Below are 24,568 nucleotides of genomic sequence, written 5' to 3'. Positions count from 1 at the left end.
AGCAATTTTTTTTAATATGATGATGTGTTTTATTCCACAATGGTGACAGAAGCTTCACTCACCTGTTCGCACAATTTATTTCCACAGATGAGCATTACAGTGAGTCAGCCAACAGTGTGATCCACTGTACAATCCTGGAAGATACAGGCGGCAGGCTCTTTATCCCAGGCCAGCTCAACACATTCCAACCCTCACAGATACCATCTATTATCGTCTGACATCATCTCTGGGTTACTAGTTTATTGACCCACTAACATTCCACACTAAATGCCTCCTGCATAAAACACTTGACTAGTTACTGACCATCGAGCAGATGCGTTTTCATGCAGAATGGGTTTCAGTGCACTGATTGTAGGGACAGTCTGCCTGGAACAACCCAGGGGTTAAGAGTGTCACTCATTACACATAACTAAGGTCTCAGGCACTCTCCCATTTTTTGGAAACACCAGATTAGATGAGCAATCAAGATATATATTATGTAATATAAGGGGCTTTCTCACCACATAACTAAGTACTAAGAACTTACTAAGAATCAATTTCCCCCTCGGGTAATTTTCCTGGTTGCATACAGACCGACAGCAGGAACTCTGAAGCAGCCGACAGCAAAGTCTTAATTGGTATTATTATTTTGCAGAAATTGCCACAGGCACATATTTCCAATAAGCCTTCAGCAGCCAAACAGTTGAGATATTACACATAGACTGTCCACTGCTGTCCATGAGGCCTGTAGCGTCTCATTCTCATGTGTGGTATTGTTTAACACAGGGTGGAGCTGGAGAAGAGTAGTCTGGTGACCTTTGGGGTCATTGTGTCAGGTTTGTTTAGTCTGCCTTTTTCTGATCATCCCTCAAGAGACGGACACAGATCTTGCACCTGACAAGAGCACAGAGAGAGGGAAGACAAAGCATGATGGAAGAGTGGGAGCATCTAAACGCTACTTGTCAACCTATGAGTAAGGCTTTGTCACTCATGAATACTGGAAAGGTGGAGATGGAGGGGATTTTTGTGTTTATGTGTGTGTTAACACCTCAAGGACGCATAAAACCCACTATAAAACGCCTTCTCTTAGACCAACTATATCTGTGTGGGAAAATTTCCAGAGTGTGTACACGAAACTGATGAAATTGATCACTTCTCTCTGAAATTTAGCCAAACCACTAACAAGGCTGTGTAAACTCCCACGGACAGAAAAACCCAACCCTAGTTTCTTTCTTTCTTTATTCTTTCTAACTGATAACCTTTGCTCAATGTAATTTGTAGGTCAGATAAAAACAAGGAAATAAAGTAGTAAAAAAACAACTGAGGCCTTTGAACTACTTCTGTAGTGTTAAAGGTACCTGCATTCTCATTGGTCAGTCACATATTTGTTGCATTTAATCAGAAAAAAGTAAATGATTGCTTAGTGTGTTGCTAAGTTTATTGCAAATGGTGCTCACTTAGGAAAATATTTTCAGCGTGTTGCTAAGGGCTTGCTAGGGTGTAAGTGGATGCTAGGGCATTGCTATAGTTGCAAGGTGTTGTGGTGGTTGCCAGTGCATTGCTATGCAGTTGCTAGGTGTTCTAAGTCTTTTTGTGTGTTGCTATGTGGATGTCAGGCTGTTGCAATGCAGTACACATTTTCATTGCATTGCTAAGGGGTTGATATAGTGTTTTGGGTGTTGTTAAGAATTTACGAAGGTTTTAAAATGGTTTTAGTGTGTTTCTATGCAGCTGGGTGGTTGTCAAGTCATTGCTATGCAGTTGCTAAGGTGTTCTAAGTGGTATTCTGTGTGTTGATATGCAGTTGGATGTTGTTGGTGGTGGCCAAGGCATTACTATGCAGTTTACCAAGGTGTTCTAAGTGTTTTTGTATGTTACTATGCAGTTGGATGTTGTGAGTGATTGCTGAGGCATTACTGTGCAGTTGCTAAGGTGTTCTAAGTGGTTTTCTGTGTGTTGCTATGCAGCTGGGTGGTTATCAAGGTGTTGCTATGCAGTTGCTAAGGTTTTCTTAGTGGTGTTCTGTGTGTTATTATGCAGTTGGGTGTTGTGGGTGGTTGCCAAGGCATTGCTACGCAGTTGGTAAGGTGTTTTAAGTGTTTTTGTACGTTGCTATGCAGTTGGGTGTTGTGGGTGGTTGCCAAGGCATTGCTACGCAGTTGGTAAGGTGTTCTAAGTGTTTTTTGTATGTTGCTATGCAGTTGGGTGTTGTGGGTGGTTGCCAAGGCATTACTACGCAGTTGCTAAGGTGTTCTAAATGTTTTTTTTTTGTGTTGCTATGCAGTTTGGGGTTTTGAGGATGGTTGTCGAGGCATTGCTATGACTTTACTAAGGTGTTCTAAGTGGTTTTAGTGTATTGCTACGTCGTTGTCAGGGCATTGCTTTAACAATAGTGTACTAAGTGATTTTTTGTGTATTACTTAGGGGTTGCTATGGTGTTGTGGGTGCTTGCCAAGGCATTGCTGTGCAGTTACTAAGGTGTTATAAATGTCTTAGTTGCTATGTGTTTGCAAGGTGCTATGCTGGTGCCAGGGCATTGCTATGTAGGTACCTATGTGATTTTTGTGTGTTGCTATGTTGTTGTCAGGGTGTTGCTATGCAGTTACCATAGTGTCCAAGTGATTTTCAGTGTATTGCTAAGGGGTTTATAGGGTGTTGTGGGTGGTTGGCAGGGCTATGCAGTTACTGAGGTATTTTAAGTGGTTTTCCGTGTTTTGCTATGCAGTTAAGTGTTGTGGGGTGTTGCCAGGGCATTGCTACGCAGTTACTATAGTGTTATAAGTGTTTTTAGTGTGTTCCTATGCAGTTGGGTGTTGTTTGTGGTTTCTAGGGGATTGCTTTGCGATAACCATAGTGTTCTAAGTGTTTTTCAGTGTGATTCTACAGGGTTATGGGTTACTATAGAGTTGTAAGAGGTTTTTAGGGTGTTGCTATGTGAGTGGGTATAGTGGTTTTTTTAGGATGTTGATATACAATTACCAAGGTGCAATAAGTGGTTTTATTGCGGCCATTTATACATTTTATTGGTCTGGCTTCCGATCTCATCTGCGTCCAGCCATTTTAGCTGTACAAAACACCTTGTTCTGCTGCTTAATATTGCAAATTGTTATGTCTTTCCACATTATTTTAATGTATTATCTTAACTATGAGCACACTGGTTTGTAGTGCAAACAGTTTTAGAGTTTACTGAACGTTGTTATTCTTCTCGATATTTCCCTATAGTGGACAATGAACCGAAAGTCTCACCCACAGGCTTACTTGAAGAAAATGTTGGATAAAGGTAGATAGGGCATCTCTCTTCAACAAGGTTAGGTTGTTCAAATTCTTAACCCTGAATGTGAGCAAATGTCAGCTGAATGTCAGCTGGGTGTTTTTGTCCATGTAAACTAATGTCATCTGCTTATCTAAACCATTCAGCAATTGCCACAAACAATATGAATGAAGATCTACTTCATTGAACGGTTTCTGTCTTCCCTTCTCTCCAATGGCCATTCATCAACCTCTGGACAGCCATTTTGCATATTGTAATGCTTCTTTATTATTCTGCATTAGCTTTGTAAGAAAAAAGTGGGAAATCAATGCAAATCCTGTTACTATAACTTGCTTATGTCCATAATAGTCAGTGTGAAGAATCTCATCATGTGGTTTACCCTTTTTATATTCTACAAAGGAACATTAAAACATTGAATTTATGACATGTACCACAGCTCAGTATTTTGATATGTCCAGCCTATGTGATTTCTTTTAGTATGTACATTTAGTGTTTAAATTGACATTATTAGAGTACTGCACTGTTCACACTGTTCTGAGAGAGAAAGCTTAAGACTCATGATCCAAATAATCAAGTATAGTTGTAAAAATGTGCTTTATATAGGAGAAAGTGCAATGTATATTTACTTGGGCTGTGTTTTATCCATGTAAGTGCAAGTGGCATGTTGTTTTGGGGAAATTAGCCAGGAATTATCAACCTCAAGATCATGGTTGAGCAAACAAAGCCAGCCATTTGTTTGCAAAAGATTTCAGTATTAATGTGTATCTGTTTAAATTTTATTTAGATAAGAACAATATGCAGGATCAACTAAATGCTCTTTTGGTGTCTTTGTTGTGTGTTAAGTCAGGCTTGTTGCTGTTCTAAATGAAAAACTCTGACTCCACCTGCTGCTAGTGGTGTATCATTGTCCACATCCAACTGAGGATGTGTACTTTAACACAGTATTACTTTTTGCACATTTCCTTCATTTAATTAGTTAAATGGAAGGTATGTGATAAAAGTAATTTAATTTATGTAAAATTAATGTTAAAATGAGCTATATATTTATTTATTTACATTTTTACCACACAAAACACACATTTTTCTTGCGCTACAAATATTTTAACAGTTTCAGCTTAAGATTCATTAACGTCACCAGGAGAACAAGCAAAGACAAAGTGGGAAAGTTTTATTTCAGTAGTTTGGCTGGTAGAAAAAATATGAATAGAAATATGATAAGCTGTAGTCTGAGCATTTCAGGATTTATAGACTTTTGTCTATTTACATCCTGAACAATAATGAGCGATATTCTCTATACAATAAATGTTCCTGCCTATTGGAGAAAAAAACAAAACAAAAACAGATAAGAGCTTTTTCAAAAAGCAGGAACATTAAGACTATAAATTGATCACAGTATCTTAGCTTCTGTAATGTAGTTTATTGTGTCTCCTTGATAATTTGTAAATATATATTCATGTACAGTATAGTACATCCACACTCACACTCACTAAAAGGCAAAATAATCTTTGTAAAATCGGCCATTCACACTCCCATAAAAGATTAAAAAATCCAACTGTTTAAAATAAGTATGAGCAGCCACATAAAGCTTGAAAAGCTATCTAGGATTGATGGAATGCTCTAAAAGATGTTAGGCAGCAAACGGTAGGGCACGGCTGCAGTGTAGCGCTCCCAGTCCTTGCCGTACTTGTTGCTACAGCGGTGCTCATCACGAATGCAGCGGTGCACCAGTAGGATGGTCATGTAGATGATGTAAAAATAGGGCAGCAAGTGCTCACCACCGCAGGACAGGCAGTATGCTAATGAGCCCATCAAATCGCCCGTGTAGTTCATGTGACGAGCCACTCCCCAAAACCCAGAGGTCATCAGTTTGCTCTTGTGAATCCCGCCATCGGCCGATTGGTACGAACACTCGATGAAGGTGGGCTTCTTACCCCAGATTTTGCAGTTACCCTCTGTGCGACGGAAAAGGTCTTTCTGGTGATTGCCTGAGCGGAAGATGTAGTAGCCTGCCAGACCCAGGATGAGGACACCTGCGGCATGAGGTGTAGAAAGCTGGACAGGGTTGTAGACCAGGTAAAGGCCCTAAAGAACAAGAACATGAACCAAGATCAACATGGCATAATCAGCATTACTCCTCCTAAAATCAATGAAGCTGTATGAGGTCAATAGAGAATCCAATGCCACATCCAACACAAATCAATCCCTGTAAATGCAGCTCAGAAGCACACCTGTAGTGTGTAGAGGAAAGGAAGCCACACACAGTCTCCCCAGCCCAGGTACCAGCCGAAGTGATCGTGGCAGATGTCTATAGTCTTGAGGTACCAGGCTTCATTCCAGAAGAAGTCCAACACATAGATGGCCTTTGACGGGAATAATATGAATGAAATGAAAAACACTTTATGAATCAATAATGGAAAAAAATGTTGTTGAATCTAGCCAGTATACACTATATTGCCAAAAGTAGTCATTTCCATGGGTACAAATCCTAATGTTTAAGCATTTAAGGATATTCCAGGGGTTTGTGTTCTTCTAATTTGATAGCAACAGCTTTGACAGGACCCTTTTCTATTCTAACATGACAGTGCCTCTGTGTATAAGGTAAGGTTCAAAAAGAAATGATTGATTCAGTCAGTGTGGAAGAACTTTACTGGATTGCAGAAAGCCAATTCCTAATCCCAGCTGAACATCTCTGGAGTGACTTTCAATGCAGACTTTGAGCCAAAAACTCATCACTAAACACCAATGACTTGTAACTATGGGTACAGTCATTTTTGACACTTCCAAAATGGTTGCAACAGAGATGGAAAGACAATTTATAAATACATGAATTGTTTCCATCTTTGTTGCCACAGTTAGTTTGGAAGTTTGCCTTTTTCTGATCTAAAGAAGGGGTTTTCCAATACTTTGGTCCATATAGTGTATGCACAAGTCATTGGTGTTTGGTGATGAGTTTTTGGCTCAAGGTCTGCATTTAAAGTCACACCAGAGGTGTTCATCTAAGATTAGGACTTTGCTTTCTGCAGACCAATCAAGTTCTTCCACACTGACTGAATTAATCATTTCTTTTTGAACCTTGCCTTATACACAAAGGCATTGTCATGTTAGAACTGAATTGGGTCCTGTCAAAACTTTTGCCTTAAAATTAGAAGCACCCAATCCCCTAGAATATCATTTTATGCTTAAACATTAAGATGTGTACTCATGGAAATTACTAAATTAGTCAAACCTGTTCATTAGAAAGGGGTGTCCCAATACTTTTAGCAATATAGTGTATGTAATAGTAAAACACTACAGTTGTTTCATAGTGCCACCTAATGGCTGCATGACTCACTTGCAAAACATTGACCAGGATCATGGAGTTTGTCACATAACCATACAGCTCTTGTTGTTTGGCCGCGTAAGATAAGTTAATCAGGGTCCATGCCACGATACCTGGACGGCCATTGAAGAAAAGCTTGAAGTCAAACCATTTTCCTATACGAGGGTTGAACTCAATTCCCATCATGTAGTTGTAGAAGATGTTGCCTGTGAATTTACTGCAAATCAAACAAGAACAAGACAGAACCCATTTAGTGTGTACATGTATTTTACTTTTTGGACAGCACAAAGAAACTCTTTTTTGTGACCAATGGTCAAAAGAAAAAAGGAAAAAAGATTAAAAAACACCACATCGTTTGTAATTAAAAAACAACAAAAGCTAAAAGTAAAATAATTAAGTACAATAATTCATTATTTATTATTATTATTTACATTATATATTAAATTAGGCATTTAAAATGTTCAAAAGAACACCAAGACAGATTTACATTTTCATTTATAGTTTTACAACACACATCTAATCCAACTCAAAACCAAATTTCAGTCATAAATTTAATGGGCCAAACCACTATTACTTTAGTGAGTGTTTAAAATCTAGACACGATCCTATTAAAACTAAAGCTTTTTGAGATGTAAAAAATTAATTGTGTCATATCTTTTTGAACAGCTTATGTAATATTAAAACCAGAAAATTGATTAATGTAATAAACAGACAGAAACATTTAAGGTAAGGTGACCAGATTTCTGAAATGAAAACTGGGGACTTTTCATGGTTCAGTGGTCAAAACATCACCGAAATCTCACTTGTGATTATCTATAAATAAAAAAAAAACAATATGTTTTTTTTTTATTGTTGTGGGGTTCCATATATTAATATCAAAATTAATAATTACAGTGAAGTTTGAGGATCAAACCTACCCTAGTTTTTTAATACACTTCACCAAAAATTACACTATGAAAAATAATAAATAGTAACTATTGCAAATAGCAAACATATCAAAACAGTATTATAATAAAATTATGGCTTTTCAAAAACACATTAGAAATCAAAGAATACATATGAGAACATATGATAAATAAAACTAGATTTAACATTTTCACAAAGTACAGTAATTACAACTTTTCAAATTGTATGTGTATGCTTTTAGAAATTAATCTTTTCTATCCCTTATCAGGCTTATTATTTTGCATTTTAGGCTCATTTTGACCACAATGTATGTGCTTTCGGCAAATGTAGTTGTGCAAGTGCAATTGACTAGTTAATTTTTGCTTTTATATTATTCATATTGTAGTTGTGAAGGACATTTCAGGAATGTTTAATGTTGTGTGCAAAACAATCCTGCAACTAGGCCTGTCGCATTAATCAAAATATCGACTTATTGCACAATGTATATGTATGTATATTTTCATTACCTCAATAATTTTTTGGTGACGCAATATATTGCCCATTATATTTACATAAATATTTATGTCATCATGTTTCTTGCATTCCACTTGAGCCTGTGTAGTCATGAAGTGCAAGTTTAATAAAAAAAATGCTTCTATAAAAAAAAAAAAGTTTCATCATTTGTGACTTTGTGCATACAGACATCTGACTGCTAGGTAGGGATTGTGTTTTTCAGCAATAGTGTGCACCCTTAATTTACAGAGAATAGAAGGTAGATGGAAGAATATAATGCTTTGGGCATTTTTATTTTTTTTCCTACTTGTTACTTTGCACTTTTTGTTAAAAATGTGTATTTACTATTCATTCAAGTTTTTTAAGGTATCTAATATTTTGATACTTTATTTTAATGATCTAAATATTCTTAAGAATTAAATGTTTGTTGTCATTTGAAAGTGTGCAGGCCTTCTTGCATTATTATGCTGTTATATTATGATTATATATTCAGTGGCTCAAAATGGTCTTAAAATAACAATAATATCTTAAAATGACAATAAAAAAACTGTTATTGTGACAGGCCTACCTGCAACCTTATCATGCCTTACAGTACTCTGTTTTTGAATTAACCAATCACATTCAAACTCTCGCTGAAAAGTAATTGTAATCCTGTTGGATTCTGTTGGTTTCAATATTACATTAAATGTGGAAAAAGATGAAATAATTTTACTTTTTACATCTCAAAGCTTCAGTTTAACATGTGTAGACTTTCTATACCCACTGTATGCACAGTAAATAATAAAAATGTGTTTTCTCACCAGTCCTCTGGGTTGGTAGGGAACAGATAAGCCTTAATGAAAGCGAAAGTGGACACGGCATAGCCGAGGATATTGGTGCACCATAAGAGAGGGATCCAGTTGTCAATGATGATGGTTGGTGAAAACCAGTGGAAGTATTGAGCATTAGCCACCCATAAAACATGAGTGATTATCCAGCACTGGAGACCGTTGACTTCATACTTATTAATCAAACCTGAGAGCAAGCAACACATTCATATTATATAATTTAAATATGGTTTTGATACATTTTATCACACAAACCAATAAGTAAGTAGAAATGACATAAGTACATTAGCATTACTTTTTTAATATATACAGTGGTGGCCAAAAATATTAGAACACTATTATTTTCACCAGCTAAAAGGTCAGTTATTTTTATCTTTTGCTGGAGTGTGTCAGTAGGTAATATCAGATTACATTTCCAAATATTCATTTAGCCATTTATTGTAATAATCCAGTGAGATTTTTGTTTGCACAAGGAGTCTGACAACAGCCAGTGCTCCACACAGAGATCTGATCTCATCATCATCCAGTCTGTCTGGAATGACATGAAGAAACAGAACAAACTGATACAGACTAAATCCAGAAGAACTGTGGCAACGTCTGCAAGATGCTTCAAGAATTCTGTCAAAAATAATGTCATAGATTTTCTTTATCAATTAACTTCTATTAACTAAATTAAATCAACATTCGGTTTTACCATCTTTCTTAAAGCAGTTTTTGCCGGTAGGTCTCTTAAAAGCATCTGACAGGTTTGAAAGCATTTTGGAGACAGTTCTTCTGGATTTAGTCTGTCTCAGTTTATTCTGTTTCTTTATGTCATTCCAGACAGACTGGATGACGATGAGATCAGATCTCTGTGTGGAGCACTGGCTGTTGTCAGACTCCTTGTGTCTCACTGCATTACTACAATTAATGGCAAAATGAATGTTTGGAAATGTAAACTGATATTTCCTACTGACACACTACAGCAACATACTTTTTTAGCTGGTGAAAATATTAGTGTTCTAATCATTTTGGCCACCACTGTATATATTTTTGTCCTTATGACAAATTAAATATAGATTTTTTTTTACCTGCTGGTGTCCGGGCACCTTCCCGAACTCCTCCCACATAACCTGGAAGAATCTTGTGCAAAAAATCTGGAACACACATGTACAGCACCACCTAGTGTAGACACAACCAAATCTCACAACTCCATTCAAATATTTTTTACTGCATATATTATTTTTTTCTGTGCACACCTGAAATGTGACCCAGATAGCGTAGATCTTGGCAGCAGCCCATGTGAAGGAAGGGGCTCGGTTCCAGATGGTGAGCAGGGTGGCGTCACCGTTGTAGAGGTCCAGTAAGGGATGGGTGATGGAGCACTGGTACTGATCACATGCCATGATGAAGAAAAAGACGATGAAGGGGGCAAAGCACAGTAGCAGGATCACACCTGTCAGAGAGAACCAATCCACCTCCCTACAGAGATCAATAGATTAGCAGTCAGATTAGACTCAAAATAAGATATAATTTTTACGGTATAACCTAAGTGATAACAGCAGTATATTGTTTAACCATGCAACGCCACATGTCCTATTCATCATGTTTATGTTTTTGTCTGCTTAACAGCACCATACAAACTTGTGTATCTTGTATTAGAGCAGTTCAAAGTTGGTGCTTTACGTACAATTCTCTCATACTGACCACTGAATGATGTGTCTCTGTGAGGATTTGAGAATTAGAATTGTTGCTCTCCACAAAGATGGCCAAGGCTATTAGAGGTTCAGTAACACCCTGAAACCGAGTTACACTACAGTGGTCAGGGTCATACAGAGGTTTTCCAAGATGGGCTCTTTTCGGAAAAGGCCTTGCAAGGGTCAATCAATGAAGTTGAGCACTCGTTCTCTGCGTCAGGTGCAGAACTTTGCTTCAAAAAATAGATGCATGAGTGCTGCCAGCATTGCTTTAAAGGTTGCGGAAGTAGAAGGTCAGCTTGTCTGTGCTCAGACCATACGCCGCACACTGCAACAAGTCGGTTTGCATAGGCGTCGTCCCAGAAGGAAGCCTCATCTGAAGCTGGCTCACAAGAAAGCCTGCAAACAGTTTGCTGAAGACAACCTGTCCAAGAGCATGAATTACTGGAACCATGTCCTGTGGTCTGATGAGACTATAATATAAACTTGTTTGGCTCAGATAGTGTCCAGCATGTGTGGCGATGCCCTGGTGAGGAGTACCAAGGAAATTGTGTCTCGCCTACAGTCAAGCATGGTGGAGGTAGCATCATGGTCTGGGGCTGCATGAGTGCTGCTGGTACTGGGGAGCTGCAGTTTATTGAAGGAAACATGGATTCCATTATGTACTGTACATTCTGAAGTAGAACATGATGCCTTCTCTCCAGAAACTAGGCAGAACGGCAGATTTCCAACATGATAACGATCCCAAACACCACCAAGATGACAACTGCCTTGCTGAGGAAGCTGAAGGTGAAGGTGATGGGATGGCCAAGTATGTCCAGACTCAAGCGTAAGGTGGAGAAGCACCATGTGTCTAATGTCCAGCAGCAAGTTGCTGAAATGTGAGGGGTGTACTCACTTTTGTGACATACTGTACATGTATGTATGTGTATTTATATAATTTACATAATAAATATACACAGTACGCACACATATAGTATGCAAACAAATAATTTGATTCTGAAACTTTGATTTTGAATCGATTAATCGCGACTATTTGTTTTGCGGATCCAATTCGTAGTACAGTATACAACTGATTATACAGTTCATTTACTTTCATTTGTCGTAAAACTTTGATTCAAATAATTTTATATTTGAATCTACAGTACATGTCTGTCTGGTCTGTTTATTATAGGAATAGCTCATTTAAAAACATATCATTTACTCACGTTTTTTGTACTGAACAAAATCTGTACAACTTTGTTCCTTCTTTGCAACACAAAAGGAGATATTTGTAGCAGAATGTCCAAGGTGCTTTTTGTCCACACAGTGAAAGTGAATGATGAGAACATCTGTCAAGTGTCAATTAAAATGTTTTGTGAATACTGTCTTAGTTTTTGTTTATTCCTCACACAAAGCTACCATATAGCTCCAGAAGACTTGGAATCAGGTCATATTGACTACTTTTTTATTTTCACTACATTGGATTTTATATTTATGACAGAGTGGTTAGAGTGGGGGCTTTTTAATGATGCTTTAATTTAATATTAAAAATGAATTGAAGCAATGACGATTCTGAAAGAAAACACACTTGAGATCATACTGTTGCTGTAACAAATACAACTTTCATGCGCATCTGATTAGCAAATAAACCATGTATTTCGATTTCGGCATTGTTTCATGGATATTTTAGCAAATAGTTTGCTTCGTACATTTACTTTGACAACAGTAAATTAAAGTTAATTACTTTACATTCAACTGCACTGTGCATGCATGTTTTAAACACACATCCTATGTTCTGACTGATCCATGCAGCGTATCTATTCTAACTTCTCAGGTTATGTCAACAACATGACCCATTTTAGATGTGGTCAAAATAACAACAACAGTGGTTATATATAAACAAATTTTAATTGTTTAATCAAAATTATTGTTAGGGATAATTTATCAGTCAATAGATACTGATAAGGACACGTCCTTACTGTTCCCTTGACTACTTTTACGATAAGTTTATGGTTTTATAGTATAGTTGCATTGCAGTTCATTGCAAATTGACAACTGGAACATAGCAACCAGAACATTTTTAATTTCCTTTTATGTTCTACAGTCATACAGGTTTGCAGCGACATGAGGGTGAGTAACAATACCAATGTTATATGTGACCCTGGACCACAAAACCAGTCTTAAGTCGCTGGGGTATGTTTGTAGCAATAGCCAAAAATACATTGTATGGGTCAAAATTATTGATTTTTCTTTTATGCCAAAAATCATTAGGAAATTAAGTACAGATCATGTTCCATGAAGATTTTTTGTAAAATTCCTACTGTAAATGTATCAAAATGTAATTTTTGATTAGTAATATGCATTGTTAAGAACCTAATTTGGACAACTTTAAAGGTGATTTTCTCAGTATTTTGATTTTTTGCACCCTCAGATTCTAGATTTTCAAATAGATGTATCTCGGCCAAATATTGTCCTATCCTCACAAACCATACATCAATAGAAAGCTTATTTACTGAGCTTTCATATTATATATACATCTCAGTTTTGTAAAATTTAACCTTATGACTGGTTTTGTGGTCCAGGGTCACATATTAAAGAAATAGTTCACCCAAAAATAAAAATTCTGTCATTAATTACTCACCCTCATGTCATTCCAAACCCGTAAGACCTTTGTTCATCTTCTGAACACAAAATAAGATATTTTCAATGAAATCCAAGAGCTTTCTTACCCTGCATAGGCAGCAACGCAACTACCACATTCAAGGCACAGAAAGGTAGTAAGGTTATAGTTAAAATCATTGTGATATCAGTGGTTCACCGGTATGTGCTAGAAATGGGTCAGAACACTCTCGGATTTCATTAAAAATATCTTAATTTGTGTTGCGAAGATGAATGAAGCTCTTACAGGTTTGGAACAACATGAGGTTGAGTAATTAATGACAGAATGTTCATTTTTGGGTTAACTATCCCTTTAATTTCACTTGTGCTAAGCTTTTGGGTGGCTCAAACAAGCAATATGACTAAACACAAAAAATGTTCAAATAAAAAATACTACACATGCAGTTTACATTATAATACTGAATCAAACAATGCTTTGTGTGTCACTAAATTAATGCAGTAATGCGGTGGCTTACCATGCTCTTCCCCATTGTACCGGCTCCTTTGCATTGTTTTTCACCCCTGCCCGGGCTCCATTTGATGTGCCCTTATGGCGCTTTCTCACACCGTTTTCAGTCGTCATTATGTCTGAGGGAGAGAGATTTAGAAAGCACAGAGAAAGTGAGAGTGGGAAGAGCATTAAAAATAACCTCTGAGACGGTGAACATGTCTCTAGCAAAAGTGTACAAGGTAAGAACAAAGTGCACAGCCGATAACAGATAACAAACAGGTGTTACATATGTGCTAAATATGATAAGTTCATGGTTTTTAAATAATGATTATAACATATCATATGATAAATAATCTCAGAACCAGGCCAGGGTTGTTTCCCTTAGTGCAATGCTATCTCTCTGACTGATATGAGGTTGTTAATTGTGTGCTTTGGTTATGCAAGCAAAGGTAGTTGCTCTGCATGAATCTGTTTCCAGTATTTGGATTTTTAGTCCACTGAAAACTCTTTTTGTCTTTTATAATAGGCATATTAACAAATATGCATATGAATAACACCAAAAGCAATGTTCCACCCAGCATTATATAGTTTAAAATATGCAACAGCATATTAATTTATGCAAAAAAAAGAGTATACAGTATAACAGTATCAATAATAAGGTGCATAGGAAGATATTAAACATGCTAAAAACTATGATAATCTAAACAAAGAGGAAAATGATCCAAATCAATTTCAGTTATGGCATAATTTCCATATTTATATTTTAAAAAAGTGTTCTTGTTTACCAAAAAGGCAACATTATCACTAAATATCATGTTTGAGATTAAATAGACACCAAGGTAGGAATGTCCATGACTGTTCAAATGTTGTCAAAAGGTAATTCCTTGACTTATAATAATTTTTTATAAAACTCAACAGGGCTAAAAGTGGCCAAAAACACCCAATCATGTGTCCCGCTGATATAACACACCTGTGCGTCAATCTTCTTTTGCCAAGTAAATGTGCTTCTTAAGCTTATTGCGACAAAAACCAGTTTAAAGTGAAATATGATTCCAGTCGTAACAAACTTCCTGGAGTGTAAGGATTTAGTCGTATTATCATTCTCCAGTGTTACAGTTGTAATTACCTCAAACTGATACGATAATTAAGCAGGATGCATAGTAAAAAAGTCTTTGAAAGGTGTGCATACAGTGCTCGATACAGTATTTATATACAGTAGTTTACAATGCAGTCATGTCACACTCCAAATAATTATTATAATCTGTTGATAAAGTCGCAAAAGGGAAGTGCTGCACACTAAACACATACCAGAGAGATATACCAATAAACTGTGCATGCACTTTACAATGCTGGAAATATGTATTTAAAATACATATTACATTATAATAAGTGGCAAAATTTCAAATACATAAAAGTAATTGTTTAAAAAGTGAAATATCACAAAAGCTTACAGTTGTAGGGGTGATGCTGCGCCACTCCACGCTGCCCAGATGTTCACAGTGATGAAACGGGCAAAGGGGAGTCTCTGGCCGCATTCTAACTCCACCCACAGTCGACGCAATGACTTTACATCCAATCAGAGGCAGATGAAATACATACTCGTGTTAGTGATTGGACAACCGAGACCTGAAGCCATGAGCGCCTGATGAGCTCAGAACAAGCATTCTGTTGTTTTCGTCAAGGGCATCCACCTGCACCACATTTACGCAGTTACATTAGCGTTAGAAATGATAAATAAATGACAGCTATAGCAACTTATCGAAGAATTTATTGGAATGAAAAAGTCAGCCTTTTCATAAACACACGTAAAAGCTCTATTTGGTACACTGGCAAATTAGTTTACACATTAAAAAAGCGAATTTTATATATTGTAATTTGTATTAAATACAGCTTATTATTAAAAGCTAATAATCAGTGTATAATTGCTAATAAAACATAAATTAAATGTATTATAACATTTAATATTGATGCATTATTCATTTATTTTATATTTATTCTAGTATTTTTAATATCGAAAAAGCAGTTTGACATTGTTTAGACGTTTATTCTTACAGATAGACTATTTAAAACTTTAAATAGGCTACTACTGTCACAAGGAGGGTCAGAGACGTGCGGATCCATTTGCAGCATTTATTTGATACAAAACAAACACAAAGGGGCAGGCAGAAATCGTGGTCAAAACAGGCAGAAAGGTCGGGGCTGGCAGCGAGAATCAAAACACGGGAAGGAGTTCAGGAATCAAAAACACAGGAAATCAAACACGGGAATAAACGCTCGGAAATAATGACCAGAAGGAACAATAAGACTTCGCAGAGTGGCTGTGTGTGGGAGAAGCTTAAAGGTCCACTGAAGTGCCTTGAAACAAGCAGCGTTATTCTATGTGGTGACATACTTTTAACTGAAACAAAAACATATCGCCCAGCCCCGCCCACTAATTTTGACTAGCCAATAGCGTTCCATTTATATCTGCTCGGGCAAGAGCCGTTGAGCTCGGTAAAGCCGCATTTGTAAACTTATGACAGCCACAGACTAATAAATTACCCCACAGCTTCAATATGAAACTTGCTAAAACGAAATAGTGATCATAATCATGCTGAGGCTGTGTAGTTTAATACATACCGTCCGCACATATGAGCGCTTATGATCTGCTCCGGCCGGTAAAGTCTAGAAGGGATACAGCTAAGGCTACTGGGCATGCGCACATCAGTCTAACGTTATTTTTGTCACACTGTACAACAATAATACTTTTTTTATATTATAGTAAGGGCTAAGTTTAGGGTTGGGGTAGGTGTAGACGTTAATAAAACACAATCTAATAGGTAGAACAATTAATTTCATTGTTAGTTTCCGGTCTGAGCTGTATACCCTCTAGCCACAACCGCTCCGGCCGGGTTAATGCGTCTCTGTGTAGGGGGCGGGACATTACGGACTCTAGAGAGCATTTGATTGGACAGAACGTTTGATGAGAAACTGAAGTGCACGGTGATATCATCCAAATCCTTGATTCATATTGGCGGAAGTGACGAGACTGTAAGTTTTGAATGGCCATAACTTGTAAACGCGAATTTTGTCTTTGTTTTGCAGCACACTAGCTTATAGATAACCTTAAGGCTAATATATTCATACTAAAAGCCCAAAAACTTTAATTTTGATTTCAGGGGGACTTTAAATGCAGTCAGTGTGATGAGGTGCAGCTGTGAGCGGTAATCAGTAAAGTGAGAGCAGGTGAATGCAGTGATTAGTGCAGTGGCTTGTGGGAAATGAAGTCCATGAAGTGTGGTGCAAGAGTTGATGATGACAGGATAGACCAGATACGTGACAGAGCCCCTCCCCAAGGAGCGGCTTCCAGACGCTCTAACCACCTAATACAACCTGGAGGGTGGTGGAGCGGAGGCAGAACAGGGGGAGGGATGGAGGGCCAGGTCCATGTAGGGGTACTGGAACCACGAACTGAGGCGGAGCCGACGGAGGGAGAAGCCATGGCGGAGGAAGGGTTGGCTCCTGCATGGGGCCGACCGACGGAGGTGGAGCCGGTGGAGCCCGAGGCGGAACCGGAGAGTCGATGGTCCTGGGCGACACAGAGGATCCGGAGGGCCAAGGCGGAACCCAAGGCTCTGGCGACCCCGGCGGAGATGGAGGTCCGGAGGTACGCAGCGGAGCCGGAGTGACAGAGGATCGAGGCTGTGCCCACGGGAGGGAGGAGGTCCACAGAGCCGGCAGGACGGAGTGACGAGGCGCAGCCGGAGGAGTAGAGTCCAGAGGCGAAGGTGGGGCGACGACTGACCGGGGCAGAGCCGGAGAGACGATGGAGCCCGGAGGAGCTGGTGGGCCGACGGCCGACAACGGAGACGAGGGAGCACAGAGCCGGGGTGGAGCCGCAGGGTCGGAGGGCCGAGGTGGAGTCCAGGACTCTGAGACTGGAGGTGATGGTGAGGGATCCTTCAGTCTGGACACCGATGGAGACTGGCAGTCCCACGGCAAGTCCTCTGCACCGAAGGTGGGATGTGGGTGAGCAGAGGGACTGTCAGGAGACAGAGGTGGCGGGACTGGAGCAGCAGGGAGGGTGGGTGGGAACAGTCCATGCATGAGCTCCGTGACCAGAACCGGGCAGACAGGAATCTCAGGACGACTGGATGGAACCAGCGGAGGCTCTGGAAGGCCGGGCGGAACCAGCGGAGGCTCTGGAAGGTCGGGCGGGACCAGCGGAGACTCTGGAAGGCCAGGCGGGACCAGCGGAGACTCTGGAAGGCCGGGCGGGACCAGCGGAGACTCTGGAGGGCCGGGCGGGACCAGCGGAGGCTCTGGAAGGCCGGGCGGAACCAGCGGAGGCTCTGGAAGGCCGGGCGGGACCAGCGGAGGCTCTGGAAGGCCGGGCGGGACCAGCGGAGGCTCTGGAGGGCCGGGCGGGACCAGCGGAGGCTCTGGAAGGCCGGGCGGGACCAGCGGAGGCTCTGGAAGGCCGGGCGGGACCAGCGGAGACTCTGGAGGGCCGGGCGGGACCAGCGGAGGCTCTGGAAGGCCGGGCGGGACCAGCGGAGGCTCTGGAAGGCCGGGCTGAACCAGCGGAGGCTCTGGAAGGCCGGGCTGAACCAGCGGAGGCTCTGGAAGGCCGGGCTGAACCAGCGGAGGCTCTGGAAGGCCGGGCTGAAACAGCGGAGGCTCTGGAAGGCCGGGCTGAAACAGCGGAGGCTCTGGAAGGCCGGGCGGGACCAGCGGAGGCTCTGGAAGGCCGGGCTGAACCAGCGGAGGCTCTGGAAGGCCGGGCTGAACCAGCGGAGGCTCTGGAAGGCCGGGCTGAACCAGCGGAGATTCTGGAAGGCCGGGCTGAACCAGCGGAGGCTCTGGAAGGCTGGGCTGAACCAGCGGAGGCTCTGGAAGGCTGGGCAGCACCAGCGGAGGCTCTGGGAAGGCGGCCATCTTGCAAACAGGCTCTGGAAGGGCGGCCATCTTGCGAACAGACTCTAGAAGGGAGGTCATCTTGTGAAAAGACTCTAGAAGGGCATCCATCTTGTGAACAGGCTCTGGAAGGGTGTTTACCGTGGGAACATTGTTGTCATCCTTGATTCCCACAGTAAAGGGAGAGCCACTCATTTGCAGAGCAATGTCCACGTAAGTTTGTAGAGTCCAGCCAGGTTCAAACGTGGGCATCAGTGAAGCCAAAGGCTCTAAGAGTCCTCCACGGAAAAAAATAATCAGGCAGCCATCATCCATAGTAGACTGATTAGCCAATTCGATGAAGTCCATCGCATACTCCTCAATAGTCCGCTCACCCTGCTTGAGACGCATGATCTGTACAGTGGGGTTCGTGCTGGAACCGGATGACACCATACTAGCTGCTGGATCCTTGTAGCGGCGAAGTCTTCTGTCACAAGGAGGGTCAGAGACGTGCGGATCCATTTGCAGCATTTATTTGATACAAAACAAACACAAAGGGGCAGGCAGAAATCGTGGTCAAAACAGGCAGAAAGGTCGGGGCTGGCAGCGAGAATCAAAACACGGGAAGGAGTCCAGGAATCAAAAACACAGGAAATCAAACACGGGAATAAACGCTCGGAAATAATGACCAGAAGGAACAATAAGGCTGTATCCGAAATCGCCCCCTATACCCTATTCACTATTCCCTACATTAGTCCACTCATACAGTTCACTTGAAGGAGTGAATGAAAACGAGTGAGTGAATTCGGACACTGAGTGCACCGGAAGGACTGCCGCTTTTGCATAGTATGCTTGCTGTTTAACAATCATTTAAAACGGACAGTTCCAGTAGTAAGATTAAAGCATTTATCTTGAACTATGTCACGGAAATTACGTTTAAACCCTAGTTAAACAATTTAATAATCAATTAACAACGAATTTATACCCGTGTTGTACACTGTATTACGCCATGGACAAGCGCGTTGTAAAATGAACAGATGGATGATTCAGCTGCATGCGCCATCTTTTGGCGAGACACGGGAATTCAATCTGCCTGTGGCGCGACTCTCACAGTGCATTATGGGTAATCTGTAGCCTTTGAGTGTACATCGGTTGTACACTCGTTTTTGCGGTGCATTGTGGGATTGAATGAGTGCACTCGAGAACGTCCACTATGGTTTCGAACACCACTTAAAATGGATGTCCCCTCAAATAGTGCACTATTTGAGGGTATAGGGGGCGATTTCGGATACAGCCTAAGACTTCGCAGAGTGGCTGTGTGTGGGAGAAGCTTAAATGCAGTCAGTGTGATGAGGTGCAGCTGTGAGCGGTAATCAGTAAAGTGAGAGCAGGTGAATGCAGTGATTAGTGCAGTGGCTTGTGGGAAATGAAGTCCATGAAGTGTGGTGCAAGAGTTGATGATGACAGGATAGACCAGATACGTGACAACTACACTACCAGTCAAAAGTTTTGAACAGTTTTACTGTTTTTTAAAGAAGTCTCTTCTGCTCATCAAGCCTGCATTTATATAATCCTTAATACAGCAAAATCAGCAACATTGTGAAATATTTTTGCTATTTTAAAATAATTTCTATTTGAATTTATTTAAAAATGTAATTTTTTTCTTGTGATCAAATCTGAATTTTTAGCATTACTCCAGTCTTTAGTGTCACATGATCCTTTAGAAATCATTCTAATATGCTGATTTGTTGTTCAAGAAACATTTATGATTATTATTGTTATTAATATTATTTTGTTTTTATCATTTATTACTATTATTTATAAATATTTAAAACAGTTGAGTAAATTTTTTCATGATTCTTTGAATAGAAAGATAAGCATTCATCTGAAATAAAAAGCTTTTGCAACAATATACACTACTGTATGCAATTCAAAAGCCTGGAGTCAGTGTAATTTATTTATTTATTTTGCTTTATCTTTGAAGATGACTGATCAAAAGTGATAATAAATATATTTATAATGTTACAAAAGATTTCTATTTCAGATAAATGCTGTTCTTCTGAACGTTCTATAAACAGGAGAAAATTCTACTCAGTATAATAATAATAAATGTGTTTTAAACAGCAAATCAGGATATTAGAATTATTTCTGAGGGATCATGAGACTGGAGTAATGATGCTAAAAATTCAGCTTTAAAATTACAGAAATAAATTACATTTTAAAATATATTCATATAGAAATCAGATATTTAAAATAGTTAAAATATTTCACAATATTACTGCTTTTACTGTATGTTGGATCAAATAAATGCAGGCTTGGTAAGCAGTAAAGCCTTTTTTAAAAACATTAAAAATCTTACTGTTCAAAAACTTTTGACTGGTAGCGTACGTTGACAAATATATTTTATGTGTTGGTTTTCATGTTGTTTATCGAAGAATGTTTAACATCAATATTTGTTCCAAAGTACCGTCTTTGTTATTCGTTACTGTAAATATTCTGTAGTTTTCAGCTAGATTTAAATAGTTTAACTAACGCTAAACTACTACTTTTATTTTGAAGTGCAGAACTGTACAGACCGGAAATGGAACTACAGTAGCCTAAATAAAAGTTTTGAGTTCTGTTGCACGTCTACTCTCTCAGGTGCAGTTGTAGAGTTGTTTTGATACATTTTAAGTCATTTGTAGCGGTGCAAAAATGGGTCGCAAGGTTACATTAGCGACGTGCTCCTTGAATCAGTGGGCACTGGATTTTGAAGGCAACTTGACAAGAATACTTAAAAGTAAGTTATGATTTTCACCTGCAAACTGTCACCAGTAGTAGTAGTAGTAGCAGTAACTGACAGTACTAAAGGTCTTATGATCTTAAAGGGACCTCGTCGCATTTTTAGATCTGCTTTATTCTCCAAAACAGGTATTGAGATAGCCAAACAGAAAGGAGCCAAGTACAGACTGGGACCAGAGCTAGAAATCTGGTAATATTGTGTCACAGACTGTAAATATTTAACGAATGTGTGATGCATTTGTACACTTCAGAGTTTCAAGTGCTAGTTGAATATTTACATTATATGTTATATTTTATGTATGTTTCTTGAGCACTAAATCAGCAAATTAATTATAGGAACTATTATTAATAAATGTATACCAATTGATTATGTTGAGTACAAAATTAGCATATTAGAATGACAATTGCTGATAATTCAGTTTTGTCGTCACATAATAAAATATATTCAAATAGAAAACACACTCAAAAACATATATACAGTTCAATACAAAAATAAATGATACTGTATTTTGTGTTCTTTTACAAATGTTTCATATGCGTCAGTGGGTACGGCTGTGCAGATCATTTCTACGAGTCAGACACCCTACTCCATTGTTTCCAGGTTCTGAAGTCGCTCTTGGAATCTCCTTTGACCCAAGACATCATCTGTGATGTGGGAATGTAGGTGATATTGTTTACAACATGATGATTTCTGTTGTTTTTTGCTTTATGGTTTCTTTTAACTTCACTTTCATGTGCTCTTTCTACAGGCCTGTTATGCATCACAATGTTCGATATAACTGCAGAGTTATTTTCTTGAACAAGTAAGATTTTACTCTAGTTCAGTATTATAAAGCATTTGCGTTGCTGCTTAATGATCAGATAATTACAATAATGCAAAATATTTATGTATAATAATACACTGCTTTGTTTATTTTTTTAAAGAAGTTTCTTATGCTCATTAAGGCTGCATTTATTTGACCAAAAATCCAGAAAAAAATTTACTATTATGAAATATTTTCAATGTAATTTTTTCTATGTAAATATATTTTAAAATGTAATTTATTCCTGTGATGCAAAGCTGCATTTTCAGCATCATTACTGTAGTCTTTAGTGTCACATGATCTAATATGCTGATTATTATCAATGCTGAAAACAGTTGTGCTGCTTAATATTTTGTTGGAACATGTGATACTTTTATTTTCAGGATTCTTTCATAAATACAAAAGTAAAAAGAACAGAATTTATTTTAAACATTTTACAATATTGTTACAATATAAGCTACCATTTAAATGTGTGTGTGTGTGGTCAGTAAATTTTTATTCTTTCTTTTTTTAAAGAAATTAATACTTTTATTCACCAAGGATGTGCTAAATTTATAAAAAGTGATAGCAAAACTTATATTGTTAGAAAATATTTATATTTTGAATAAATGCTGTTCTTTTTAACTTTCTGCTCATCAAGAATCCTGGAAAAAGAATCACAGGTTCCAAAAAAAAAAAAGCCTGAAAAAATAAGCATAGTAGAATGATTTCTGAAAGATCATGTGATAGAGAAGACTAGAGTAATGACTAATGAAAATTCAGCTTTGCATCACAAGAATAAATTATATTTTAAAATATACTACAATTATTTTAAACATAATAAATGCTATTTTAAACTGTAATAATATTTCACAATATTAGTCTGTTTTTCTATATTTTTGATCGAGTAAATGCAGCCTTGATGAGTATAAGATAAGAGGCTAAATTAATATACATCTAATAATGTCCAATATGTATATTTCTACATCTGACAGAAAGATACTGTTAATTCGTCCTAAAATGCTGTTGGCTAATTACGGCAACAACAGGGAATTTCGATGGTTTTCACCTTGGAGTCGACCCAGGTACATTCCATGATATATTACATTTTTTGATTTTAATTTTGGGGTCATTTCCCTAGCAAAGCCTTTAATAGTCAGTGATAAATCATAATCAGAGATGGTTAAATCACATATGTAATGAATTTTTTTTCCTTGCAGACATGTTGAGGAGTACTTTTTACCCAGAATGATCCAAGATGTGACAGGGCAGGTAAAATATTGTTATATTAATAATATTATAAAGCTTAATTATTCTATAAATGTTTTTCTTGTGTATGTTCTATGCATTCTGAAAAATGCATTGTAGTTTGAGCAGCAAAAAATATACACATATACAAGATTTCAGATTATATATATATATATATATATATATATATATATATATATATATATATATATATAGCTTTTTTTTTTACTGTATTTTTAAAGTTAAATATATACTGCCTTGGTGAACATTAGAGACCTCTTTGAAAAACATACAATTGAATTATAATTCTACATTTAAAATGCTTATTGATAGACCACAGTGCCATTTGGAGATGGGGTGCTGTCCACCAAAGACACCTGCATAGGGAGTGAGATTTGTGCTGAGCTGTGGAACCCCAGGAGGTAATTCTCTGCAAATAATGATCTTGTCAATACTGTGTGAATGGCAAATTATTGTTATTTAAATGACATTTTTACCTTAAATCCTTTCCTAATCTCCAGCAGAGAAAATTTAGACATGTGTTTTAATGTTATGCTTCCATCTGGTGAAATTAATCATGAATCATGTACAAATAGTTCCATAATTGCTTTTGTTTGAGAAATGAAACTTTCTTTTACTTCTTTCTTTAGTCCACATGTTGACATGGGTTTAGATGGTATTGAGATCTTTACCAATTCCTCTGCAAGCTACCATGAGCTACGCAAGGCTGACCACAGGGTGAACCTGGTCAAGTCTGCCACCACTAAGGTAAATAGTTCAAACGAATACTTCTGAATGATTTAAAGCTAGAAAACAGTTATTTTAATGTTATAATATTATCACTGTATTTCTGAGAAAAAGAGACTTCTTTTGACAGTTCATATAATGAAACCATTGTCTTTGTAAAGACAATGGTAGCAATGAGCTCTACATATAGAAGATTTTTATAAGCAGCTTTTAAACATTTTAGTTGGTTACACTGACATGTTCTGAATATGTTTCAGAGTGGAGGGATCTATCTGTTTGCCAATCAGAAGGGCTGTGATGGAGACCGTCTGTACTATGACGGGTGTGCTATGATTGCCATCAATGGAGATATTGTTGCCAGAGGAGCGCAGTTCTCACTCGAGGATATAGTATGTGCCTATTCACCAACTGACTGTGTTTAACATGCTAAGATTTCAGTTTGATCACTCAGATTTCTTTTAACTTGTAGGAGGTTGTCACAGCCACTCTTGATCTGGAAGATGTTCGCAGCTATCGAGGAGAGAGGTGTCACCCACACATGGTGAGTAACATTAAAAGACATCAGAGTTTTAAG

At 38.4% G+C, this 24,568-nt stretch overlaps 2 protein-coding genes across 2 annotated transcripts in view; one reads left to right on the top strand and one right to left on the bottom strand.

Moving 5' to 3' along the window:
* Window positions 1-4,401: 4,401 nt before the first annotated feature.
* On the bottom strand, window positions 4,402-15,059 carry dhcr7 (7-dehydrocholesterol reductase). Its single transcript, XM_073836845.1, has 8 exons — window positions 15,013-15,059; window positions 13,587-13,698; window positions 10,033-10,255; window positions 9,865-9,955; window positions 8,768-8,981; window positions 6,582-6,786; window positions 5,479-5,610; window positions 4,402-5,332 (listed from the first exon to the last, which is right to left on the bottom strand). Exons 2-8 carry the CDS (start codon window positions 13,691-13,693, stop codon window positions 4,868-4,870), a joined length of 1,437 nt encoding a protein of 478 aa, XP_073692946.1. The 5' UTR covers window positions 13,694-13,698; window positions 15,013-15,059; the 3' UTR covers window positions 4,402-4,867.
* A 5,993-nt stretch (window positions 15,060-21,052) lies between these two features.
* The window catches only part of nadsyn1 (NAD synthetase 1), a 10,544-nt gene continuing 7,028 nt past the window's right edge, over window positions 21,053-24,568 (top strand). Inside the window, exons 1-10 of the mRNA XM_073835780.1 lie at window positions 21,053-21,215; window positions 21,347-21,407; window positions 21,761-21,877; window positions 21,967-22,020; window positions 22,995-23,084; window positions 23,220-23,271; window positions 23,581-23,669; window positions 23,898-24,015; window positions 24,252-24,383; window positions 24,464-24,535. Coding sequence (XP_073691881.1) covers window positions 21,131-21,215; window positions 21,347-21,407; window positions 21,761-21,877; window positions 21,967-22,020; window positions 22,995-23,084; window positions 23,220-23,271; window positions 23,581-23,669; window positions 23,898-24,015; window positions 24,252-24,383; window positions 24,464-24,535 — 870 coding nt within the window. The 5' untranslated portion in view covers window positions 21,053-21,130. The remainder of the gene's footprint in view (window positions 21,216-21,346; window positions 21,408-21,760; window positions 21,878-21,966; window positions 22,021-22,994; window positions 23,085-23,219; window positions 23,272-23,580; window positions 23,670-23,897; window positions 24,016-24,251; window positions 24,384-24,463; window positions 24,536-24,568) is intronic.

Source organism: Garra rufa, chromosome 3 (assembly GCF_049309525.1).
Source record: "Garra rufa chromosome 3, GarRuf1.0, whole genome shotgun sequence".
Classification (NCBI taxonomy): Eukaryota; Metazoa; Chordata; class Actinopteri; order Cypriniformes; family Cyprinidae; genus Garra; species Garra rufa.
The sequence above is the reverse complement of the archived record's forward strand: the minus strand, read 5'-3'. Positions and strand labels throughout refer to the sequence as shown.

What these genes read in the sequence shown, in the direction of transcription:
- dhcr7 (XM_073836845.1), bottom strand. Translation starts at nt 13,693, where the DNA reads ATGACGACTGAAAACGGTGTGAGAAAGCGCCATAAGGGCACATCAAAT. An exon ending in GTACAATGGGGAAGAGCATG is followed by an intron (nt 10,256 to 13,586) that starts GTAAGCCACCGC and finishes TGATCTCTGTAG; the next exon opens with GGAGGTGGATTGGTTCTCTC. An exon ending in CTTTCCTCTACACACTACAG is followed by an intron (nt 5,333 to 5,478) that starts GTGTGCTTCTGA and finishes CTTGTTCTTTAG; the next exon opens with GGCCTTTACCTGGTCTACAA.